At 43.2% G+C, this 23,385-nt stretch overlaps 1 protein-coding gene across 1 annotated transcript in view; it reads left to right on the top strand.

Moving 5' to 3' along the window:
* LOC138755307 (thioredoxin domain-containing protein 3 homolog) overlaps window positions 1-23,385 on the top strand; it is a 104,239-nt gene that overhangs the window by 75,783 nt on the left and 5,071 nt on the right. The window contains exons 15-17 of the mRNA XM_069921067.1: window positions 1,437-1,581; window positions 7,840-7,947; window positions 10,284-10,522. Coding sequence (XP_069777168.1) covers window positions 1,437-1,581; window positions 7,840-7,947; window positions 10,284-10,522 — 492 coding nt within the window. The remainder of the gene's footprint in view (window positions 1-1,436; window positions 1,582-7,839; window positions 7,948-10,283; window positions 10,523-23,385) is intronic.

Here is a 23,385-nt window from a genome sequence, read left to right as displayed (position 1 = left end):
CTGGGCAAGTTTGTAGATATATAAATACAAAGGCAGGTGGAGGGGTGGATAGTGTTGTGGAAGCTGGGAGTCTGCAGAGGGACTTGGATAAGTTGGGAGAATGGGTAGAATTGTTTGATCATGGACATGTGAATATATTGTATTTGATTTCTTCATCCATATTATTAAGGCTGCCTATTTTAAACAGAGATGCAGAGTAATTTCTTTAGCCAGAGAGTGGTGAACCTCTTGAATTTGCCACCATGGGCGACTGTGGAGGCCAGGTCGTTGGGTATATTTATGGCAGAGATTGACAGGTATCTGAATAGTCAAGATATCAAAGGTTATGGGGAGAAGGCAGGGGAGTGAGGCTGAGGGGGAGAATGGATCAGCTCTGATGGAATGGCATAGAGCACCCGATGGGCCAAATGGCCTACTTCTGCTCCTATATATTATGGTCTTATTAATATAGATTGTAATATCATCTTAAAACACGTTATTAGAATAGATTATGAGTCCACTTCAGATGGTGGCAGCTAGGAGAGCTGATGCCTCGTGACCCCAGCAACCATCATTTTCCCTCCACAGATGCTGTTTGACTCTATTGCTTTACTTGTGGAATTTGATGTGGAGTTTGAGACTGACACATACAGTGCAGAAACAGGTTCTTTGTCCCATAGTCACCTGTTGCACATATCTGCACATTTACCCACATTTGGACCTGGTATGCATTTCCACGGATGCTCTCCTTCCATATCCTAAAGACATGCTGGGTGGTTGGTTAACTGGCTGCTGAAAATTGTGCTTAGTGTAGGTTGGTGGTGGGGTTGGGTGGGTAGTTGATAATGTGGGGAAGCCAAGGCAGGATTAGTGTAAATTGGTGTTTCATGGTTAGTATGCACTTAATGGACCATAGGGCCTGCTTTGGTGAGTCCATATCAAGGTCATGGTGCATCATTTTCTCCTGTACAAAGAATACACAAAGTAAAGGTGGATCAGGTGAGTACCTGGGGTTGTGAGTTTGTAACATGAGCAGAGATTGACTTTGGCTCGATTCTCTAGCATTTAGAAGAAGACACAATGACCTTATGAAATGAACAAAATTCTTAGAGGACCTGGCAGAATAGGTGTAAGGAAATATTTCTCGGATTAAGGAGTTTAGAACTTAAGGGTCACAGTCTCAAAATAAGAAATAGAGTATTTAGCACTGAAAGGTCTTCACTCAGCAGGTTGTGAATCTTTGAAATTCTCTCCTTGGAGGGCTGAGCCATGAATGCATTCTAAATAGAGATTGATATATTTCTATGTGTGAAAAAAATAAAGGATGAGAGGATAGATAGATAGATAGATAGAAAAGTGGTGTTGAGGTAGAAGATGACCTTAGTGAATGCTGTTTGTGTTGTGTACCTACTTCTTATGTTATCTTATGTTTTTATGTATCAAATTTTTAACCCTAGATGTGATTATTGCCAAGATCCATGAAGGAAATTTTACAATCTCTGCAATTAAATCAGTTGAGATATCCCAAGAGATAGCAGCAGAGTTTTACAAAGATCATGAAAAGATGTCATTCTTTAATCAATTGATAGAACAAGTGTCTCAGTAAGTACCTGTTAGAAATGAGTTCATTGACCCTTGTGGTACCCTGAAGATGTGAAATGTTTTTCGTACAGATATACAATTTAATAGTCATCCTCAGATTGTCCATGACTTGTATGATAACATAATATTGTTAAAGAATAAAACAAAGGAAATTTAGCTATATTTGTTCAATAAAATGGTGGCATTGCTATTGTTGTTGTAGACCCAGGAGGTGCGTGGCCACAGAATTTCAGCACATCTCTGCAAGGTCTTACTGCACACCCATCCTGCCTAATCATCACCCCATGCAGGGCAGTTGGCAGTTTTATTCCCATCGATGTTCTCAGAGGTCCCTCATCTATCCATGTGCAGTAGCTGGATGTTAATTGTTTCAGGTGCAGAGGAAGTGGCCAATCAGCGCAGGGTACCAGTTCAGGAAAACAACACCCCACCCCCACCCCTGGCCCTCAACAACAAGCAGAAACTCCAAAGAGACTGAGGCCAAAGAAATACATCCGGGGAGGCTTCTGTCGGTCCCGCCAGATTACTGTATGTAACACCAGCAGCTGACAATGGCTGCTACATCAGGCTCCAGATTGCAGGCTGCTGATGACCAACTTCTGGGAAACAGGAATCAGGTCCAGTATTTGTGATGATGCGATGGCGAGCAGGACTCCTTAGAGGCCTTGGGCACTGACTGATTCCTAATACTTTGGGGATTCAGAACCAGGGGGTCAAAGAGGTGAGCTTGGTTTTACCATTGAACAACTGGCTGTGTGGCTACTATGGAGCTACCATTATGTGTATAGATGTATATATGTGTTGTATGCCACTGAACCTCTGACTCCTCACTCCCAGATATCCCCATAAAGGCTGTTACACCCAAACCCCTCCCTCAGTACCTGCCTTGGAACTGGGTCAACAATATGCAAGCTGTACTGACACTTTAAGGTGATTAAAGCCTATTAATCACGACTCTATATCCAATTGTGGTTGATTGGATGTAAAGGAAAACGGCCACCCTGTGAACTGTTTATTCGACACCAGAAGCACTGAGAGTTTTATCCAGCTGGGTACTGTATACCAATACTCCCTCGTAGTGACCCCGATGCAATTTAAAGTCTCCCTGTCCTCCCAATCCCACTCGGCTGAGATCAGTGACTGCTGTACATTGATGCTGACGGTGTGGGGCACCAGTACAGGAATTTTAAACTCCTGGTCATGCCACACCTCTGCGCACCAGTCATACTGGGACTGGATTTCCAGTGCCAGCTGCAGAGTGTCTGCATGCAGTTCAATGCCCCCCCCCCCACTTCATGGTCTGTAATACCATCTGGCCGACCCCCTGTTCTTCGGGTCCCATAACCACCCCTGTTTGAGAACCTTACCCTCGACCGCAAGCCAGTAGCCATTAGGAGCAGACGATACATCCAAGTGGACAGAGGCTTCAATAAAGTGGATAGATGCTTGGGTCTCTTTTTCTATATGCCCTGTGGGTCCCCAATTAAAAAGCTCACCCCTTGATAAAATCGGCCACTTTCCCCTTGTCGGCAGAAGCCCAAATAGTGTTCACATGCCAAGACCACAATGCACACTAAAGATGAATCCATCACCTTCCAAGAGGAGAATGATGCATCCGACTTTGCCCTGGCTGCCATGCTCAACCAGGCAGGCAGGCCCCGAGCTCCAGCACTCAACCATTGAGAAAGAGGCCCAAGCCATAGTGGGAGCTGTGTGGTATTGGAGGCACTACCTGACCAGAAAACCGTTCACACTGCTGACTAACCAAGGTATAGTCACTTTTATGTTTAACAACAAACAGTGGGGAAAAATTAAGAATGACAAGATCCTGAGGTGGAGAATTGAACTGTCCACCGACAACAACGAGATCTTGTACCAGCCCGGGAAGCACATTGAGCCTCCTGATGCCCTGTCCCGGGGGACATGAGCTAATGCACAGCTGATTCACCTCCAAGTCCTCCACAACAACCTCAGCCACCCCAGAGTCACCAAGCTCTACCACTTTGTTTAGAGCCCGCACCTCCCCTCCTAGGTCGAAGACTTCAGGGAGTTAACACGCAATTGTCCGGTCTGCACTGAGTGCAAACCCCAGTTCTATCAGCCAAGCAAAAACCACCTTCAAATGGCTGAGCAAAAACTTTAAGGGACCCCTTCCATCCACCAACAGGTATGTGTACTCCTGAAAATGCCACTGTTTGGAGGGCGGTTCCCTTATCTCTTAAATCAAAATGACTACCCACCTCCCAATGACAAGATGCTCTCCACGACATGCTCCATGCCACCAGGTCATTTCTCTGAAAGGCCACAAATGCAACACTACATGAAAGACTCTTTTCCTTCCCCAGGAAGTCAGCTTCTGGAACTACACTACCATCCTGTCTGACGAACCCTGGTCCAGCGCTGCTCCAAAGGCATATCAGACACCACAAAGCTGACCCTCTGGTAGAGAAGGTCCACTTCCTCCACACCATCCTCTAATATGCCTACGTGGAGTATCAGGATGGTCGACCGGACACCGTCCTGCTACTACAAATCTATCTCAGCCTGGGTGAGAGAAGAAGAGCAAGTCTGGGATACATTAATGGCAGGAGTGAAATAGAGGTATGTGAGCAGCGACTGCTAGAGTTGGGGAAGATGGACCTTGCCAGTACCCTCAATCTGGCAAAATCTCTTAAACAGACCCAACTGAGTGTAGACAATCTCTCTAACGAAAGTGGTGCCTTTTCGGAAGACCAGGCCTGCGGAGCGCAGCCATCCCCAGTTCCAACTATTGTGGCCATACACAACCAGAGATGCAACTTCTGTGGACAGGCCAAACCCCCCACGCCACATTGCCAGCGAAGGATTCCATGTGTCCAGGATGCAATAGGAGGGGACACTGGGTGAAAGTCTGTCAGGCTAAGGTGAACCCCAGGAAGGCAACTGTGGGCACGACCCCTGAACTGTTGTACTTCCCGTGCTCAAGCCCAGAAGTGCGGGTCCCTGCCTCTCCTTGCTGCACACTGCTACCATCTTGCTGCACCTTGCGGTGGGAACCATGACTGGAAGTGAAGCATTCAGGAAATCTGGAAGTGAAGCAATGGCGGGAAAGGCGGCCATCTTTCTGCTCCTCGTGGTCAACGCCATCTTCCCAGCTCTCGGATCAAGGCTATGTCAGCAGGGAGAGCGATGCAGCCTCTGGAGTGCTGGCATCAGCTGTTCTCGACTAGGCAAAACCCCACCAGCTGAACAACTTTGCGATGGAGGTGAGGGTAAATAGTCATCTGACGGATTGCATAATAAACACTGGCCCAACTGAGAGCTTTATAAACTGCGACTGCTCGTCAATGCAACTTAAAAGTTTACCTAACGGGCTACCATATTTATCTAGCATCACAATCATATTTGGTGACCATTCAGAGGTATTGTACAGAACACTTAACTGTAAAAGAGGGGAGAATTTTGTCAGTTTCGATTGTATGTATTGGAGGATTTGTGTGCTTCTGTGTTGCTGGGCCTCGACTTCCTGTGTCACCTTATAAGTGTGACCATGGAATACTCAGGCCCACTCCCCCCAATCACGGTGTGGAAAGGAAGGTCCCAAAAGCCAGACACTCCACGCTGAATATCGAACCCCCCCACCTTGTTTCAGAATCTAACCCCCGACTGTAAGCCGATAGCCGCAAAGAGCAGGCGATACGGTGCAGGGGACTGAGAATTTATTAGAGCCAAAATGCAGCAGCTGCTTAAAGAAAAAAATCATTCAACCTAGCAATGGCTGTGGAGAGCCCAGGTGGTAGTCTTGAGAAAGGGGGAGAAAATCCAGGCTAGTGATTGACTATAGTCAAACTAATAATCACTTTACAATCTTGGACACATACCCCCTCCCCGAATCTCGGACATGGTGAATGAAATTGCACAGTACAGGGTCTATTTGACCATTGACCTGAAAGCTGCATATCACCAGCTACTGATCTGTAGGTCATGTTTAACAAATCTTAAAGAGTTTTTTGAGGAGGTTACCAAGAACATTGATGAAAGAAAAGCTGTGGATTTTGTGTACCTGGAGTTTCGTAAGGCCATTGACAAGGTCCCACATAGGAGGTTAGTTCAGAAACTAGGTATCCATGGAGAAATTGTAAACTGGATTTGAAATTGGCTGAATGGGAGAAGATAATGAGTGATAGTGGATGATTTCTTCTCAGACTGGAGATCTGTGATTAGTGGTGTTACTCAGCAATCAGCGCTGGGACCATTGTTGTTTGTTGTCTATATTAATGATCTGGATAATAATATGGGAAACTAGATCGGCAAGTTTGCTGATGACACTGAGATTGGAGGCATTGTGGACCATGGACAGCAAGGAAGGCTTTCAAAGCTTGGAGAGGAATCTGGACCAACAGGAAAAATTAGCTATAAAAAGGTATATGGAATTTAATGCATTCAAGTGTGAGGTGTTGCATTTTGAAAGGATAAACCAAGGTAGGACATACACAGTAAATGGTATGACACTGAGGAGTGCGGAGGAAAAAGCCATCTGGGATACAGATACATAATTCCCTGAAAGTAGCATCATAGGTAGACAGGGTTGTAAAGAAAGCTTTTGGCATCTTGGGCTTCATAAATCAAAGTATTGAGTATAGGAGTTAATGTTATGGTGAGGTTATACAAGACACTGGTATGGTCAAATGTGGAGCATTGTGTGCAGTTCTGGTCACCTATCAAAAGGAAGATTATCAGTAAGATTGAAAGAGTTCAGAGAAGATTTACTAGGAAGTTGCCAGGTCTTCAGGAGTTGAGTTACAGGGAAAGATTAAACAGGTTAGGACTTTATTCCTTGGAGCATAGAAGAATGAGGGGAGATATGATAGAGGTTTACAAAATTATGAGGGGTATAGAGAGAGTAAATGCGAGTAGGCTCTTTCCACTTAGATTTATAAGACATAAATATGAGAGGACATGGCTTTAGGGAAGGAATCTCCAAAGTATTCAATATCAACCCCAGGGGGTCGATGGAACTATCTAAGGTAAATACTTGGTGTTTGGAAGGGGTCAATAAATGGCAGAAGAGGGAAGTCAATTGAATTTTGCAGTTGAAAGCAGGTGCGCATCTGCAGAAAATAGCGTCTATGGCAGGGGTTCCCAACCTCTCATGAGAGTTGGCCTTGGTGGCTGCCATGTTTGGCTTCAGATGAGGGAAGGTGAATAGAGTGGAGAAGAAATAGGTGAGATTTATTTGTATGTTGCTCCCCCCCCCACACCTGGAGAGCACCGCCGCCACCCCCCCCCCACCAAGACAATGCTGCCACCCACCCTTGGCCAGCGTCACCTTCATCCCCAGACATCACCGCACCCCCCTTAACATACAAAGAATGTCACCGTGTGGGAATTCCATGCCTGGGGGTCTATGAGGGATCAAGAATTCTATGGTCAATGGCCTAAAAGGTTTGGGACCCCTGCTTTAGGGTAAAAGTGGAAATGTTTAGGGGGAACATTAGAGAGAACTTCATTCAGAGAGTGGTGGGCATGTGGAATGAGCTGCCAGCTGACATTAAATGTAGGCTCACTCTTAAGTTATAAGAATGAATTGGATAGATACATGGATAGGAGAGGTCTGGATGGAGGGTTATGGACTGGGTGTAGGTCAATGGGACTAGCGGAATAATATTTCACCACAAACTAGAAAGTTCAAATGGCCTGTTTTCTGTGCTGTTGTGTTCTATGGTTCTACCATTAGTACCCAGTTAGAATCCAGCCTAGGATAAAGAATTGAAAATATCTTTGTGAGAAAACTTATCTCCTGTTTTCAGTCAATATTAGCAAAAAATCAAGAACAAATACATCAACTAACATCACTGTTCATATTTCCTTCATTGTTGCTGGTTTTACATACAAAGTTTCCACATGAAAAAGATTGGAAGTTAGAAAAATATTGCAAGTCATGGAATTATGAACACCAAAAAGTAGTGAGCATCTGAAATTAAACACAGTTGAAATTATGTGTTGGGCTCATTAATTTCAGGTATTTTATGGAATTCTGAAAATACAGATTAAGGTGCAGAGAGAAAAGGGAACTTTTCAGGTTGATAGCCCTTCATCAGAACTATGAGATAGGCAGGATAGAGGATGAATATTCTTCATGGTCTGTGGCCTGTTAGACTGGATCCAGTTTCAGAGGGAGGCACTGACGCCTGGATCCTAATGTTTGGGAATGAATGTAATGATGATGCAGTTGTAATCTATGAACAGTAGTCTTATATAGGTGTCCTTTGCATCCAGGTATTCCAGGGCTGAGTGGAGAGCAAGGCATATAGGATCTACCATACATGTGTTTGGACAAAAACCACATTTCAAGGAGTCAAGGCTGGGTAGCAGGCTGGAGTTGATGTGAGCCATGATCAATCTCTAAAAGCACTTCATGATGATGGATATCAGAGCCACTAATCGGTAGTCATTCAGGCTCGTTATTGTTTAGTACTTGCATGAAGGTGGCTTTCTTGAAGTAAATGGGAATTGAGGCCTGTTGTAGGGAGAGTTTGAACACATCTATGAATACTGATAGATTGGGAAATTGAGATGGACAAAGCTATCTGTATTCCAGTCTCTGAAAGCAAACATTCAATTGCAGCAAGAAGTTAAGAAAGAAAATAATGTATCAATTTTGCTGCAATTATACAGGCCTCTTGGTGAGACAACACAGTGTATTGTGAGAATACTTTGTTATCTTTACCCAAGAAAGGATATTCTTGCCAGAGGCAGAATGCCCTCAGAAAGATGATTCCAGACTAAGCTGGACTTAAAAAGACAATTCTGAACTTAGCTGGAGTCTGAAGCTGTGCTCGACAGCTGTGGCAGTGCTTGCACGCCATCACATCTTTAAGGAAGCTGATGTGAAAAGAATCTTCTGGAGAATTAATCCTCAGAATAAGTCCAGCTCAGATGGTTTACCTGACTGTGTCCTTAAAACCTTTGTGAACCAACTGGCTAGAATTTCTGCACACATTTTCAACCTCTCAATGCAATGATCTGAAGGTCCCATGTGCTTCAAATGGACATCCATTGTGCTGTAGCCCAAGAGCAAGGTGACCTGCCTGAATGACTATCAGCCAGAGGTCAGTAATGGTGCAAATCAACTCTAATCTCAGGAAGGACCTGGACCCACTTCAAATCACCCATCATCAAAACAGGTCAGTGGATGCCATCCTGCAGACCCTCCACTCTGTGTTAGATCTGAACCATCCAAAGCCATACTGACTATCCCTGATAAATTTATGCTAGTAATTCCTGTCATGGAGAATCCTCCTCAGGAACTTCCTTCCCACTGATGTATAGTTGAGATGAGAAGAAATGTCTTCTTCCATTGAATGGTAAACCTGTAGATTTTTCTGCCACAGAAAGCACAAAGCTGTATCATATGTATTTTAAAAGTTAGCTATGGTACAATATTAATGGGATTAAGGAGTTGGAATGAAGGGAGGAACAGCATGTGGATTACCAGCTTTGATCGTATGGAAAAGTGGCCTATGCTTTCTATCTTTCTATCCAATACAAAATTCAATTGTTTTATTAATTTAAATATTATGTTACATATATAATTTATATAACACAACTTACTATTTTCCTCAATTTTCAAATATATTTCATCATCTATACCTAAACTTGCCTCACACATATCCAAAACAAAAATAGTGGTACTGCCAAACCTGTTGTAACTGTAGTACTGCCACTGCTGTGGACCCAGGAGAGTGGGCAAGAAAGACACAGCACTGTTCTGTGGAGTTCTCATGCCGTTTGCTTCAGACAAGCTTTAAACGATCTGTTAAAGGAGCCAACGGTGTGCTTTTTAAAAAAAATCCTGCAACCATGGTGTATATGCCCAAGATGGTGGCACCTGTGCTGGGCAGTAGGCCGCAAGCAGTTGCAGACCCTGGGGGAGCAGTCGATGGCGCAGGGAACCAGAAATGTGGAGGACATCACCATCACCCCTTCCTCCATTAAGAAGCATAGGAGACGACTCCACAGAGAAGGTGACCATGGCAGCGAACTAGCAAGGGGTTCAGCGGCTTAAGGACTTACACAGGCTGTTGAAGACTTGCAGTCGAAGGACTCACACAAGCTGTGGGCTGCTGGTGACTTGCAGTCCAAGAACCCACGCAGGCTGTGGACTTGTGGAGACCTGGCTCATGCAAACCAGGATTCGAGAGGTCCTGAGGCCCAGAAGGGATTCCGAAGGGACTTGGATGCTGAAGGCTTCCTGATTGTATCGGAGGTTTAGATCTGGAGCTTGGGTTGGCAAAGAATCAAACTGGGTGTCTTTGAAGCTGTAGGAGGACTGGAGGAAAATCTACAGACATTTAGTGTCTCTGAAGGGACTCTCCTTTGCTTCTTCTCTAACAGTTCGAGGCACCAGGCAATGCTAACGGGGAGTCTTTGTTTGTCTTACAGCAGGCAAAAGGAAATTTTGTGTATATTAAATTTTTTGTGTTATTATATGACAATAAAAGAATCTTAAACAGATCACCTGATGTAGACATTTCATGTTATTATTAATATGAAATATATTTTTAATATGGAGACAGTGGTGTTAGAATAGTGTTCTATGATTTTCTCACTTAAAAAAAACTGTTGATTGTAGAAGTTGAACTTTTATCACAACATACTGAAAAAAAATGGTATCACATTTTTGGATATCGTTTGTTAAGATGTTCTTTCTGCTGTTTTAGGTGTCCATTAGTGATTATGATTCTTACTAAGGAGAATGCTGTTAAGGAATGGAATGAATTGATGGGACCTGCAGATCTTGAGCTGGCAAAGACATCTTTTCCAAATTCTCTTAGGGTGCAGCTTGAGTCCAGTATTTTGAAAAATGGGCTTCACAGTTCTTCCAATGTAAAACATGCTAAGAACTACATTAAGCTGTTTTTTGGAGATTCTCTCCTAAATTCATTTGGAATTGTTTTAGGTAATTTTATTATGATTCCATTTTCAAAGTCCAGTGTTGTGTTTGCATCTATTCAGCAATATGTTAACATTTCCCAAAATGTAATCCAAAAATTAATTTGCATCACACAAGAAAATAAAAACAGATATAAGGCCATACCTTTCAATATGATTATTGCTCATCTCTTTTTCGATATCAGTTCCCTTTAACTTTCAATTCCCTGATCTTTTAAATATTTATCCATCTCTGATTTAAATAAATCTAGTGATCTAGCCACCGCCACCCTCATGGGCAGAGAATTCCACAGATTCGCCCCCCTCGACACACAAATTTCTCCACACTTTTACTTTAATGACTAGATTCTTGTAGCCTTAAGGCCTTGGTTTTCAGTGTGTTAGATCTCATTGATAATCATTTTAATTCTCAACACTCAATACTGCCAACACTCACATTTGTGTTGTTACTCTTCACACACAGTCTATATCCAGGGTAGATAATCCTAAAACTAAAGGGAAATAAGCTGAGAGGGGAGAAATTTATGAGGGGAAACTTTTTCCTCTCAGAACATATCTAGAATGAGTTGCCAGAGAAAACTACAGAAGAGGGTACAATTATGACATTCAAAAGATATTTGGACAAATATATGGATGGGAAGGACTGAGAGGGATATGGATCAAATAAAGGCAAATGGGACTAGCCAAGAATATATTGTTAGGTCTGCATTGTTCATGAATGAGTGAGACAAACACCAGACTGAGTCGAAATCAGGGTTCTTTGTTCTTTATTACCGGATTGTAACACTTGCGACCAACCAGGTTAGTCGGAGAATGCATTCTGCCGTTATCAGCAAAATGGTGATTTTTTATACCCTTGGATACATGCTTAGAACATCATCATATCATTACTTGTCCAATGACTAAAACTGTTGCTATCCTTTCCCTGCTAGCTTCCTGCCTCTCAATCCATCAATGTCTCTCTTAAACTGTTGCTATCCTTTCCCTGCTAGCTTCCTGCCTCTCAATCCATCAATGTCTCTCTTATCTTGTAAGTACAAGGATGCATTCTGTTACTCCTTAGTACTGGGTGACTCCTTCTCCGGTCCCATCTCATGATGTTTTACCTAACAGGAGTACAAGGACACCTCCCCTTCTTGTTACTGCCCTGTACAGGGTAACTCCCTACACATTCCCATCTCATGATGTTTTACCTTACAATCCCTCCTTTGTCCTCTTTAGAGGACAATCTCGCCCTGACTATGCTACCACCGCGTTACATTATTTCGCCTATTATTGCCAAGCTCTATACGGGTTCTGTTCACAGGGTAGTTCGGCTGGTGGGCGAGGGCTCCCCCAACCCTCCTTTGCGTACACCCCCCATCCGTCACCCCGATCCCATTGCCCGTTTACAAGTTTCATCCCATTTGCCCCCAAGCAAAAAACTAGCTAACCCCCCGTACATTAGTAAATACCCAAGTTAACATATGGTCTACAATCTGATTAATAATGTTTGTGTTACAATCAATGTTATAATATTTGTTCTACAATCAAGGTTATAATATTTAGGTTACAAGCAAGGTTAAAATTATATGTGTAACAATCTAATTCACAATCCCTCCTTTCCATCACATTCCCCATCAGACTCCAGATCGATCTCAGCAACTTTCTCCGTCTCCTGTAATGTGAGATAGTCTTGCTCCACAGCCTGCACAGCTTGATATTTCGGAGGCAGTTCATCACGGTCAGCAAGGGCTGTCTCTATGGTCCTCGTGACCAGCGTTCGAATGCATGGAATACAACAACAGCCACAAGTGATAAAAATTGATACAGAAATGAACAAACCCAGCAAAAGTTGTCCTAAAAATGTGCTCCATCTCCCAAACACTCCCTGTAACCAGGATAAAACAGGATTGGAGACTCCAGACTGGGCTTTTAATTCTTTCGCCAATGCCCTAAGTTTCGTTAACCCCTTAGTGAGTGATCCATCTGGCCCTGTGTTATTAGAGATAGAAGTGCAGCATAGATCTCCAAACATAGCACACACTCCACCTTTCTCTGCCAGGACCATATCAATCGCTATCCTATTCTGAAGTGTCATAAGGGAAGTTTCTGACAGTTGTTGATGTATTGCCTCAACAACGTCCCTGGTCAAATTTGCAAGGCGCTGGACATTATAGTGAATAAGGTTGATCCTATTAACATTCTTATTTACAGTGATGGGAAATATTGCACTAAAAACAGGAAAGCTTTCAAACCCAGCTGCAATCTCATCGGCTAATTTAAATTCGTCCGGAATATTCCGGGCTTGGCCAATGGCATCAATCCATACCCCATCAGGGTTCCTTCCTCCCGGCCCCAAGAGTCCAACACTCCTCCTTTTTCTCCACAGCCAACTCTCTGTGTGGCGCAATTCTAGGGAATCCTCGTCTCCCTCCTGCCTTTTGACAATCAGCACTGGCGCATTAAGGGTTACTAGAGCACACCGACCATCCCAGTTAGCGGGGAGCCAGTTGTACAGCACTCTTCCTCCACAAAACTCATCTGTGTAGTCATTCAATCTGCTACAAGTCTCCTTAGTTTCAGATTCATTTTTTTTGTTATGGGACCTCAAAATCATCCCCTGTATATGTTCATGATAACCAGTAACCTGTTTGGCTGCCCTGTCAGGCACGCATGTGGCGTTTTCCCTGCTAATAGTAGGTCGTCTACATACTGAATCAGTGTAACATCTTCCGGGAGCTTTAATTTCATTAGGATTTCGCTAAGGGCCTGATTGAACAGTCCTGGACTGTCCTTATAACCCTGAGGTAATCTAGTGTATGTGTACCGATGTGCTTGGTAAGTGAAAGTTAACCAGTCTTGCCATTCCTCAGCTAAATTCAAGCAGAAGAATGCGTTTGCCAGATCAATGACAGTATAGTATTCGTGCTCCGGACTCAGAGCCCTAAGTGCTACATATGGGTCTGGGACTGGTCTCCCGATGGTCTTGGTAGCCAAGTTAATCTCCCGGAGGTCGTGTACCATCCTCCAGTCTTTTCTACCCGGTTTGGGAACAGGCATGATGGGCGTGTTCCACATACTGTCAGGTGCCGCCCTTAAAACCCCTGACTCCATTAACCCTTCTATCGTTCCTTTAATACCCTCCTCCTGACTGGGCGACAAGCGGTATTGTTTTCTCCATATTGGTTTCTGCCCGGGGTTGGCCAATTCTAGAAATACCTCTCCTTTTATTACTCCCACATCATAGGGCCCCGTTGTCCATATATGTGGACTCAGATTAGAAAGATATTTGTCTGAGTCTCTGTGATCAATATTTTCTCCTTCTATGGCTCGGTCTCTTTCTACTTTCTCATTCACTACCTGGTCCCATGCTTCAATATTCAGTCTGACAAATTTTCCTCCCTCCGAGGTGGAATATCCCGGGATTTCTGTCTACCTGTATTCACACCCTATCGCTTCCTTTACCATCGGACCCAGCTGTCGAGCGTGATGATCTTTGGCAATACCCAAGGTCACATGAGGCACACTTTCTACTCCTAAGCAGAACCACTCCATTTGTTCTTCTGTCATGACAACCATAGCAGCTATTCCCTCCTTACCTACAAAGATAAATGGACAATGTATCGTTTCTGTCTTCCCTTCTTTTAGAGAGTCCCACCTCTCCTCATATTCCTGGTCCGGGTGGATGGTGTAGTTTAATGTAACATGCATAGGATCTAGTGGATAATGGTAATCCCCATACCGTGGAATACTGGCCCTCCACTCAAAAAACTGTTTAATCAGCCCTGGGCCTGGTTCATCATACAGTAGCCGACTCCAGAAAATACTAACCTCCACAGAGTCTTCTGAAGCGTTAGATGGGGTCATTACTATAAACTGTCCTTCCCTTCTTATTGTATCCCCTGGGTATGTTAACCGAAGGCCCTTCTCAGAACATTGTATGGTTATTCCTAGTTTGGTAAGAATGTCCCTTGCTAATAAATTAATGGGGCAACTTGGCACAACCAGGACAGGCGTTTTAACCCTTTGTTGTCCAAATGTCATGTCGATGTTATCTGTATAGGGCTGTGTTTCCCTTATCCCGGAGAATCCTATTGTAGATAATGTTTTGCCCGAAAATGTGCTGCCTGGGGGTTTTTTAATCACTGTCGTAACTGCTGCCCCTGTGTCAACCATAAATTCAATTTTTTCTCCATTTACCGTCCCCCAAATTTTTGGTGGCTCCCAGGGAGGCGTGATTTTTGATTCTCCTGGGCACCGTCAATAATCAAATTCAGCACCTTCCTCAATATAGTCATTACACTGAGGTGCCTGGACTTGTTGATCACTCTGCCACCCCCCGATTCTCTGGGGCCCATCAATGTGTCCACCCCTACCCCTTGCTTGTCCTCTTAAGTTTCCTCCTCTTCCCCGATAGCCTCTCATAGAGGGTAATCTTTTTCCCCTTGCTCTCCCAGCCTCCGGACAGTTCCGCTGGTAGTGTCCAGGATTTTGGCAGTACCAGCATACTGCATGTTCCCCTCTATACATTGTACCTAGCTGTCTTTCCCAACCATTTCTTACTTGGGGTCCCGGATTTATCACTGGCCCCATGACCTGTGGGACTATCTGTTGGGCCGCAAATTTAACCCCTATATGTTCTATGGCTCTCACCAATTTATCGGTTGTTTTGTCCACCTCCTTCTGGGACGCACTTTCTGACTTAGCATGCTCTGATTGACGATGTCGTTTGATTGCATGTGTCAGGTGTCTTTTCCACAAATCTTCTGACATTGTCTCTACTCCCACAATGTCCCTTAATTTTGCTTGAACCGTAGCAGGTAGTCCGTTTATTATCCCATTACGAAAGTGAGCCCTTCCTAAGGGGCTGTGGTCGGGTCTTTCTCCAGTCCCTGTTTCCCATAAGTCCCATGCTCGAGTGAAATACTCGTGTGCAGTCTCTCCTTCCTTTAGTTGAAGGGTTACCAAGGCATCCAAACTATAGGGTGTAGGAAATGTTTCTCTAAGTGCTTCCCAAAATTTATTCCGAAGTGGGTTAAATTCTATTTCATCCCCCAATTTACTGCTTCTTACAATTCTCTCTATTTGCTTCAGGGCCCCTTCTGCCTTTAATTTTATCATGATAGTTCTGACATCTGCGAGTGCTAATTGTTCTTGGCAGGTTTCTCGCTCAAAACAAGAAATCCATGGACTAGCCCCATTACTCAACTGAGGTAGTTTTTTCATTAAACTCTCTAAGTCCATTCGTGACCAGGGTACATATTTTTGAGTTCCCCGTCCCGTGATCAGTAATGGGCATTGATATCTCAATTTTGGGGATTTCTGCTCCTTCTTTACTCTTGGCATGCATTTATTTATCCCACCTTGTTCTGACTCTTCTTCGTCACTGTCACTGTCCCTATCAGCTTCCAATGTCTCAGGGTCAAAGGTATATTGGTCACGTTCATCTCTAAGATAATCTTTTCGGCCATAGTTTAGTTGTTTCACATCTTTCTCTTTTGTTCTAACTATGTCCAGGTAGGCATGTCTATTTTTCTCCCTCCCGAGTCTTTTCCTTTTACTTTCCTCCCATGGTGGATCGTATCTCGTTTCCTCATCTGTACTACACTTTTCGTCCTTTACTCCTATTACCATTCCTTCAGCTTTAATTTCTCCTGACAGTGTTGTAGTTATCTTTTCCACTTCCTTAAATACACCTACCATTAATTCTTTTTGATCCTCACTGATCTGCCCCAGCACATTAATATCTCTGTTTAAGTTTTTAATGTTCCATTTCTGTATCTCTAACTCCTTTTCTATTTTCTTGGACTCTAGAGGGGTCTCTACATCTATTACTCCCCCTTCTATTTTTATTAAAGGGGCCTGTACCTCGTCTGATGTGTCCCTATTCCCGTGGTTCTTGTCACACCCCAGTGTCTCAATATCTGAATATAAGGGACGTGACTCCAGTGTCCCATCTGGGGTGCCAGAGAGAGAGAGAGAGAGAGAGAGCATAGCGAGAGAAAGAGATAGAGAGGCAGATACACAGAGCACAAGAGATAGAGAGAGAAAATGCCTTGCACTGGCCCCACTGGGAGAAAAGTCTTCAGATTAACACTTTCGTTTCAAAGGTTTTAAAAGGTTCTCATCCTGTGATCACTGGTCTGGATCAGATTGGGTCTCCCACCACCTATCACTCCTTCCTTCCCTCCCACCTCGAGTGAGCTACACGTCAGCCCACAATGTCTGCCCTGATCCCGCAATGGTGGGGGTGCGGGAAAGAGGGAGGGAGAGAGGATAAAACAGGATCCCATTTGATGCGGAGCTGGAATTGTGGGCACAAAATTAAAACCAAATTGTATTTCTCTGCCCTGCCCAACCTGGGGATTTCAGGGCAGCACCGCCACAGATTGGGATTGGGAGGGGGAGTGGGTGAGAGAGGAGGGGGGGGAGAAGAGAGAGAGGGGGAGAGAAGAGAGAGGGGGGAGGGTGAAAGGAGGGAGGGAGAGAGCAAACCCGGACACTTCGTGGCTGGAAACTGGAAACAGGCACTTTTCCTTTCCCTTCTGTGTTTTGTTTCTTCCAGCTTATCTAAGCCTCTACGTTTTAAAATTTTTTTTTCCTCACCTGTCAGGAACATCTCAGTGCCCCCGGGTAACCAACCCCTCTTCCTCCAGCGGTCTACACATTTTCGGAGCATTTTTTGTTTTTCCAATGCCGCATTACTGGTATTTCGCTCCTCTAATTCCTGATTAATTTCCTTAATAACTTGGTCAAAAGTCTTAGCAGGCAACTGTACAGCCATAGCTGCGGGACCGCTTTCTAATGCCTGTTTTAATTTAGGTTCTTGTCCGTTTAGGGGATCTATGTCAACGAAAATTGCTTTTAAAAATGTCTCCTTGCAAGCTGGATGACTAATATCTTTTAAAAGAACAGTCTCTAAGTCTTGTCCTCCAATTGACTTCAGACTGTCCTGTATACTCTGATTGCTCGTTTTCCACTCTCTGTTTTCCCAAAGGGGTCTGAAAGTTAAATTACAACTAGAAAACCAAATATTTGGGCTATACTTTTGTCCTGTTTCCCTGTACCAATCTATGAATTTACGTAACTTTATCTCCTTGGTGATGTTGGGAATACCCTCATTTAACTTATCAAAAGTATTTCGAATAAACTGGGTGTCTCTTAGGAGTTTGTCAACTTTTTCATTAATATCTCCTACCTGATCCGGACACAGCTGTCGCAGCCTTCTGTCGTCGTTCTTGTTCACCAGGCAGGCGTCCCTGAGTACTTTTTTTGTTGTCTCAAGGTCTCTAGTGTCTGCTGTGGTATTCCACCACGGCGAATTGGGGAAATAAATTCTTAACTTCTCAAGTGTACAGACATTATCATACCTACCGGACATTTATAAGTCAGTCTCTCAGATACAATTGAGGCCAATAAGCCTGAACCTTTGTTTTCTTTCAAAGCCCAACCTTCACGTGGGAGATTTCTCCTCTTAATAACCAGTTTAGGGCAGAAAACTCAGGTCCTCAATTGTTTATAGACCACCTTCTCACTCTATTGGACTTTGCAACGACACAATAAAGACTTTTAAACTCTAGTAGTTTCTTGCGAAGCACTTAATAAATGTCATTCAAACACCTTAAGGACTTTTATCTTGTCTGTAATCACTTACGTGTTACAATCCTGGCATGCGACCTTCAATTGTGGTCGTCTAATTTGTCCGATCTCCAGTTCTTACTGACAATCATAAAGATTTTAAAAAAAAGAGAATTTTGTTAAAACAGGCTTCTCTGGACCTTTTTATCAGCCGGCTGAGATGATTGTCAGAAAAAACAGAAACCGTCGTCCAGTGTTCACTCACCCATCACGTCGGGGTCACCAAATTGTTAGGTCTGCATTGTTCATGAATGAGTGAGACAAACACCAGACTGAGTCGAAATCAGGGTTCTTTGTTCTTTATTACCGGATTGTAACACTTGCGACCAACCAGGTTAGTCGGAGAATGCATTCTGCCGTTATCAGCAAAATGGTGATTTTTTATACCCTTGGATACATGCTTAGAACATCATCATATCATTACTTGTCCAATGACTAAAACTGTTGCTATCCTTTCCCTGCTAGCTTCCTGCCTCTCAATCCATCAATGTCTCTCTTAAACTGTTGCTATCCTTTCCCTGCTAGCTTCCTGCCTCTCAATCCATCAATGTCTCTCTTATCTTGTAAGTACAAGGATGCATTCTGTTACTCCTTAGTACTGGGTGACTCCTTCTCCGGTCCCATCTCATGATGTTTTACCTAACAGGAGTACAAGGACACCTCCCCTTCTTGTTACTGCCCTGTACAGGGTAACTCCCTACACATTCCCATCTCATGATGTTTTACCTTACAATATGGACAAGTTGGCCCAAAGGGTCTGTTTTGCAGTATGTCTCTGACTATTTAATGTGGCTAGTCACATGAGAAACCATCATAGAAATTTAAATTAATTGTTTATTGTCTCATGTACTGAGATACTGATAAATCTTTGGTATTCTGGCAAGTCAGGTAGTGCGATAAAACAAAGTTCAGGGTCCATGCTACAGTGAGTCAAAGAGTGCAGGGCATAGTGCAACAAAGACAAAAGTGCAGGGGACAGAGAAAGGTACAGTTAAAATGAGAGGCTCATTTAGGGTCTGATAATATTACGCACAGTTATAGTGATAAATTTGCCCCAAAGTTGCAGAAATTATTACTGAAGTTCCTCAGACTGACTAACTCCTAACTTATCCAGTGTGCATCAATAGTGCAAATCACAGAAGTGTGCAACTGTTGCACCACAGGAACTCATTATGGTGTTTGCAAAGAAAACTAAAGGGAATTTTAGAAACACTCGTAAAGCACAAGGAAATTCAATCTGTTTTAAAGGTACACATGGATAAAATTGGCCGCTGCACCAATTAAAAGATTATAATGTTTCTTGAATCTTTGTCTAATTTGATAATGCTGAGAAGATTTATCCATATCCTGAATTATTTTCTTGGAAGGTTAATTCCAAATACTTAAATGTTGGTGCTGTTACAGTGCGAACACCAACAGCTTTATGGTACTGTCTAGAGTGATTACTTTGCGATCTAGGATTTAATTTGTATTAAAAGTACAATGTTCTGGGACCCTCAAAATGGAACTACCCTATCAGGCACCATAACAGCAGTCATCAGGACTACAGATCAAGCATTTCATGTACAGATTCTGCAACCTTTGATAATGTAATCCTCATACAATTCAAAAGCCCTTGCAATGCATTGTGGAAGAGCCAATTAAAATATTAAAAGCAATGCTTTTTAAAATATTTAAAATTTTAAACTTAGATTTAGACTTATTACAGTAACAGGCCATTTCAGCCCACAAGTCCGTGCTGTCCAATTTACACCCAATTAACTTACACCCTCAGTACATTTTGAACAGTGGGAAGAAACCGGAGCCCCTTGGGAAAACCACACAGACACGGGGAGACCATATAAACTCCTTACAGACAGCACGGATGCTAGGGAGTCCAGGACTCACGAGTTTGCCTTGTGACTTTAAGTCACAACCTTTGTGTAAATATTATAAATAGTTTACACCATTTTGTATGTTAGTCGTTGTCTGGGGGTCTTGTAGTAAAGAGCACGGTGTTAAGGAAAACCTCTGTGTCTGTGTTTTTCATTACTCTGGGTAACCAAGAGTAGGAGTTCAGTTCCTCATATAACATTTCGGCCACGATTACAACATATTTTGGTGACGAGGACCTTGGATAATTGAATTTAACAACAATGTCAGTACCAATGGAACAGCTCAAGGCCATCCTAGAACAGCAACAAGAGAGTTTTGAGCTCATGCAATCAAAATTAATGCACCAGCTGGCAGCTTTAACCGTTGAGGAAGGTGGGCCTGCACTTAAAACAAATTCTGCAGACGTATTAATGAACTCTATCACTGAGTTTAATTATGACTCGGAGTCATGCACTTTTGAAACTTGGTATAGAAAGTAGGAAGACTTGTTTTCAGTAGACTTTTCCAAGTTCAGTGAAGCGTGGAAGATTAGGCTGTTGTTGAGGAAGTTAGGCACTCGAGAACATGAGCGCTACATAAACTTCATTCTGCCAAAACTTCCCCAGGAGCTCAGTTTCAGGGAAACACTTGAGGTAATGGCAGAAATATTCGGTGAACAAATATCACTCTTCAACATTCGGTATCAGTGTTTAAAAATGACAAAGAAAGATACCGGAGATTTTGTGGCATACGCGAGTAGGGTAAATCAACAGTGCGAGCGTTTTAAACTCTCTACGCTGACTGAAGACCAGTTTGAGTGTCTAGTTTTTGTAGCAGATATGCGGTCACACCAAGATGTAGACCTCAGAACGTGGTTACTGGCGAAGATTGAACAGGAATCTGACATGAGCATTAGAAAATTAATCACCAAATGCCAACGCTTAATTAATTTGAAACACAACTGCAAAATGGTGGAAGCGGCACACTCATCTTCAAGCAGTGTACAGACAGTCAAGTCAGCAGACCCTGCTAGACCAAATAAAAGTGTGACCCGCCTAGCACCTGTTGGAACTGCAGTGAGTGGCATTACACTTATGACTGCCAGTACAGATGGCAGTGTTGCAGTAAATGCAAGCATCGAGGACACAAACCAGAATGCTGCAGAGGGAAAACACCCGTTAAGTTAACTTCACACACAAAAGTGAAACCAATCGAAGCGACTTTTAAGGTAATTGACAAATGCAGGAAATACATCAAGGTGCACATTAACAGCATTCCAGTGAGGCTGCAAATTGATACAGGGTCTGATATAACCATAATATCAAAGAAAACATGAAAACAGATTGGTCAGCCAGAGGTGACTCCAACTGAACACACGGCACGGAACGCTTCTGGGGGGATCCTGGAGTTGTTAGGTTCAGTTGACTGTTCCATCAGCTTAAACAGTGCAGAAGGGAATGGATCATGTTATTTGGTAAAATGTCCTAACCTCGATCTCATGGGCCTTGACTGGATCGAAAGGTTGAACCTTCTTGACTGTCCACTAAATGATATTTGTCAAAAGTTGGAAGTGGTACATACCCCAACAGCGGCAAATACAGTACAAGAGTTGCTGATAAAGTTGAAGCAATGCCACGCACAGGTATTTTCTGAAGGCCTCGGACGGTGCACTAAAACAAAGGCAAAATTCTGTCTTTTGCCAAATGTGAAACCGACTTTCAAGACGAAATGGCCTGTTCCATATGCAGCACTACAAGAAGTGGAACATGAATTGGAATGGCTGCAAGATGAAGAAGTGATTGAACCGGTCAACTACTCATCATGGGCTTCACCTATCGTGGTGGTGAAGAAATCTAATGGATCCATACGTCTGTGTCCTGATTTTTCAACTGGTTTGAATGCAGCATTGGACGACCATCAATATCCACTGCCATTGCCTGATGACCTTTCCACAAAACTGAATGGGGGCAAATGCTTTGCGAAGATCGACTTAACAGAAGTATATCTACAGGTGGAGGTTGATACCAAATCCAGAGAATTGCTGACCATCAACACGCATCGAGGACTATTCAGATACACCCATCTACTATTCGGAGTGAAGACTGCTCCAGCTATCTTTCAACAGATCATAGAGACTATGCTGAATGGTGTTCCGGGAGTTGCAGTGTATCGAGATGATATCCTGGTCATGGGAGTGCACGGTCGTGAATTGTTTGATCGTCTTGATTGCATTTTGTCCCGCATCAGAGACTATTGGTTTTGAGTGCGTCCAGAAAAATGCGTATTTTTCATGAAATCAGTGAAATATCTGGGTTTCATCATTGACGAAGATGGACGGCGTCCAGATCCACAAAACACTGATGCTATCAGGTGCTTGCCTGCACCCACAGAAGTGATCACGCTACGTTCATTTTTGGGTCTTATGAGTTCATTCCTTCTGGAGATGCATAAACTCTGTGATCCACTCAACAAGCTTCTTACACAGGGTAGCAAATGGAATTGGACTTCTAAATGTCAAGAGTCATTTAATCGAGTTAAGGCAATGTTAAAATCGAATCTTCTTTTGATGCACTACAATCCAAACATGCAGATTGTTGTGGGTTCAGAGGCATCACAGTTTGGGGTGGGTGCAGTAATTTCACATATATTCCCAGATGGGAAGCAAAAAGCCATAGCACACACAGCATGCTCTCTAACCACCGCAGGGCTTAACTATGGACAAATAGCAATTGTTTTTGCAGTGAAGAAATTCCATAAAATGCTCTATGGACGGCAATTCACTCTTCTGACAGATCACAAGCCGCTATTAGCAGTATTTGGTTCAAAGAAAGGAATTCCAATTTACATTGCAAACCGACTGCAAATATGGGCAATCCTGCTTCTTGGGTATAATTTTAAAATTAAGTACCTGCCAACTACAAGTATCGGACAAGTTGATGCATTTTCATGACTCACTAGTGAACAAGAAACAGAGCCGGAAGATATTCTGGTCGCAGAAGTCTCGGTAGAGGCAGAAGTCAACCAAGTATTTAAATATATTATTAACTCACTGCCTGTTACAGCAGAAAGAGTCAGACAAGCAACAAGCGTAGATGACATTCTTCAAGAAATAATGCATTACCATCATACAGGGTGGCCAATAACTTATCCAAGAATGGAAATTCAACTATTTTTTAAAAGACAAGGATCATTAACGATCTCTAATGGCTGTCGTTTGTTTGCAGAAAGGATTGTGGTACCACAGACTCTGCCATCAGCAATCTTAAAACAGTTTCACAGGGGCCATCCTGGAACAAATCGCGGAAAAGTCCTTGCACGAAGCATGTTTATTGGCCACTGATGGATTACCAGATTGAACAACTAATACGGTCATGTATCACATGTGCCTTGGCTGCA

This window comes from Narcine bancroftii, chromosome 2 (assembly GCF_036971445.1).
Source record: "Narcine bancroftii isolate sNarBan1 chromosome 2, sNarBan1.hap1, whole genome shotgun sequence".
Lineage (NCBI taxonomy): Eukaryota > Metazoa > Chordata > Chondrichthyes > Torpediniformes > Narcinidae > Narcine > Narcine bancroftii.
The sequence above is the reverse complement of the archived record's forward strand: the minus strand, read 5'-3'. Positions and strand labels throughout refer to the sequence as shown.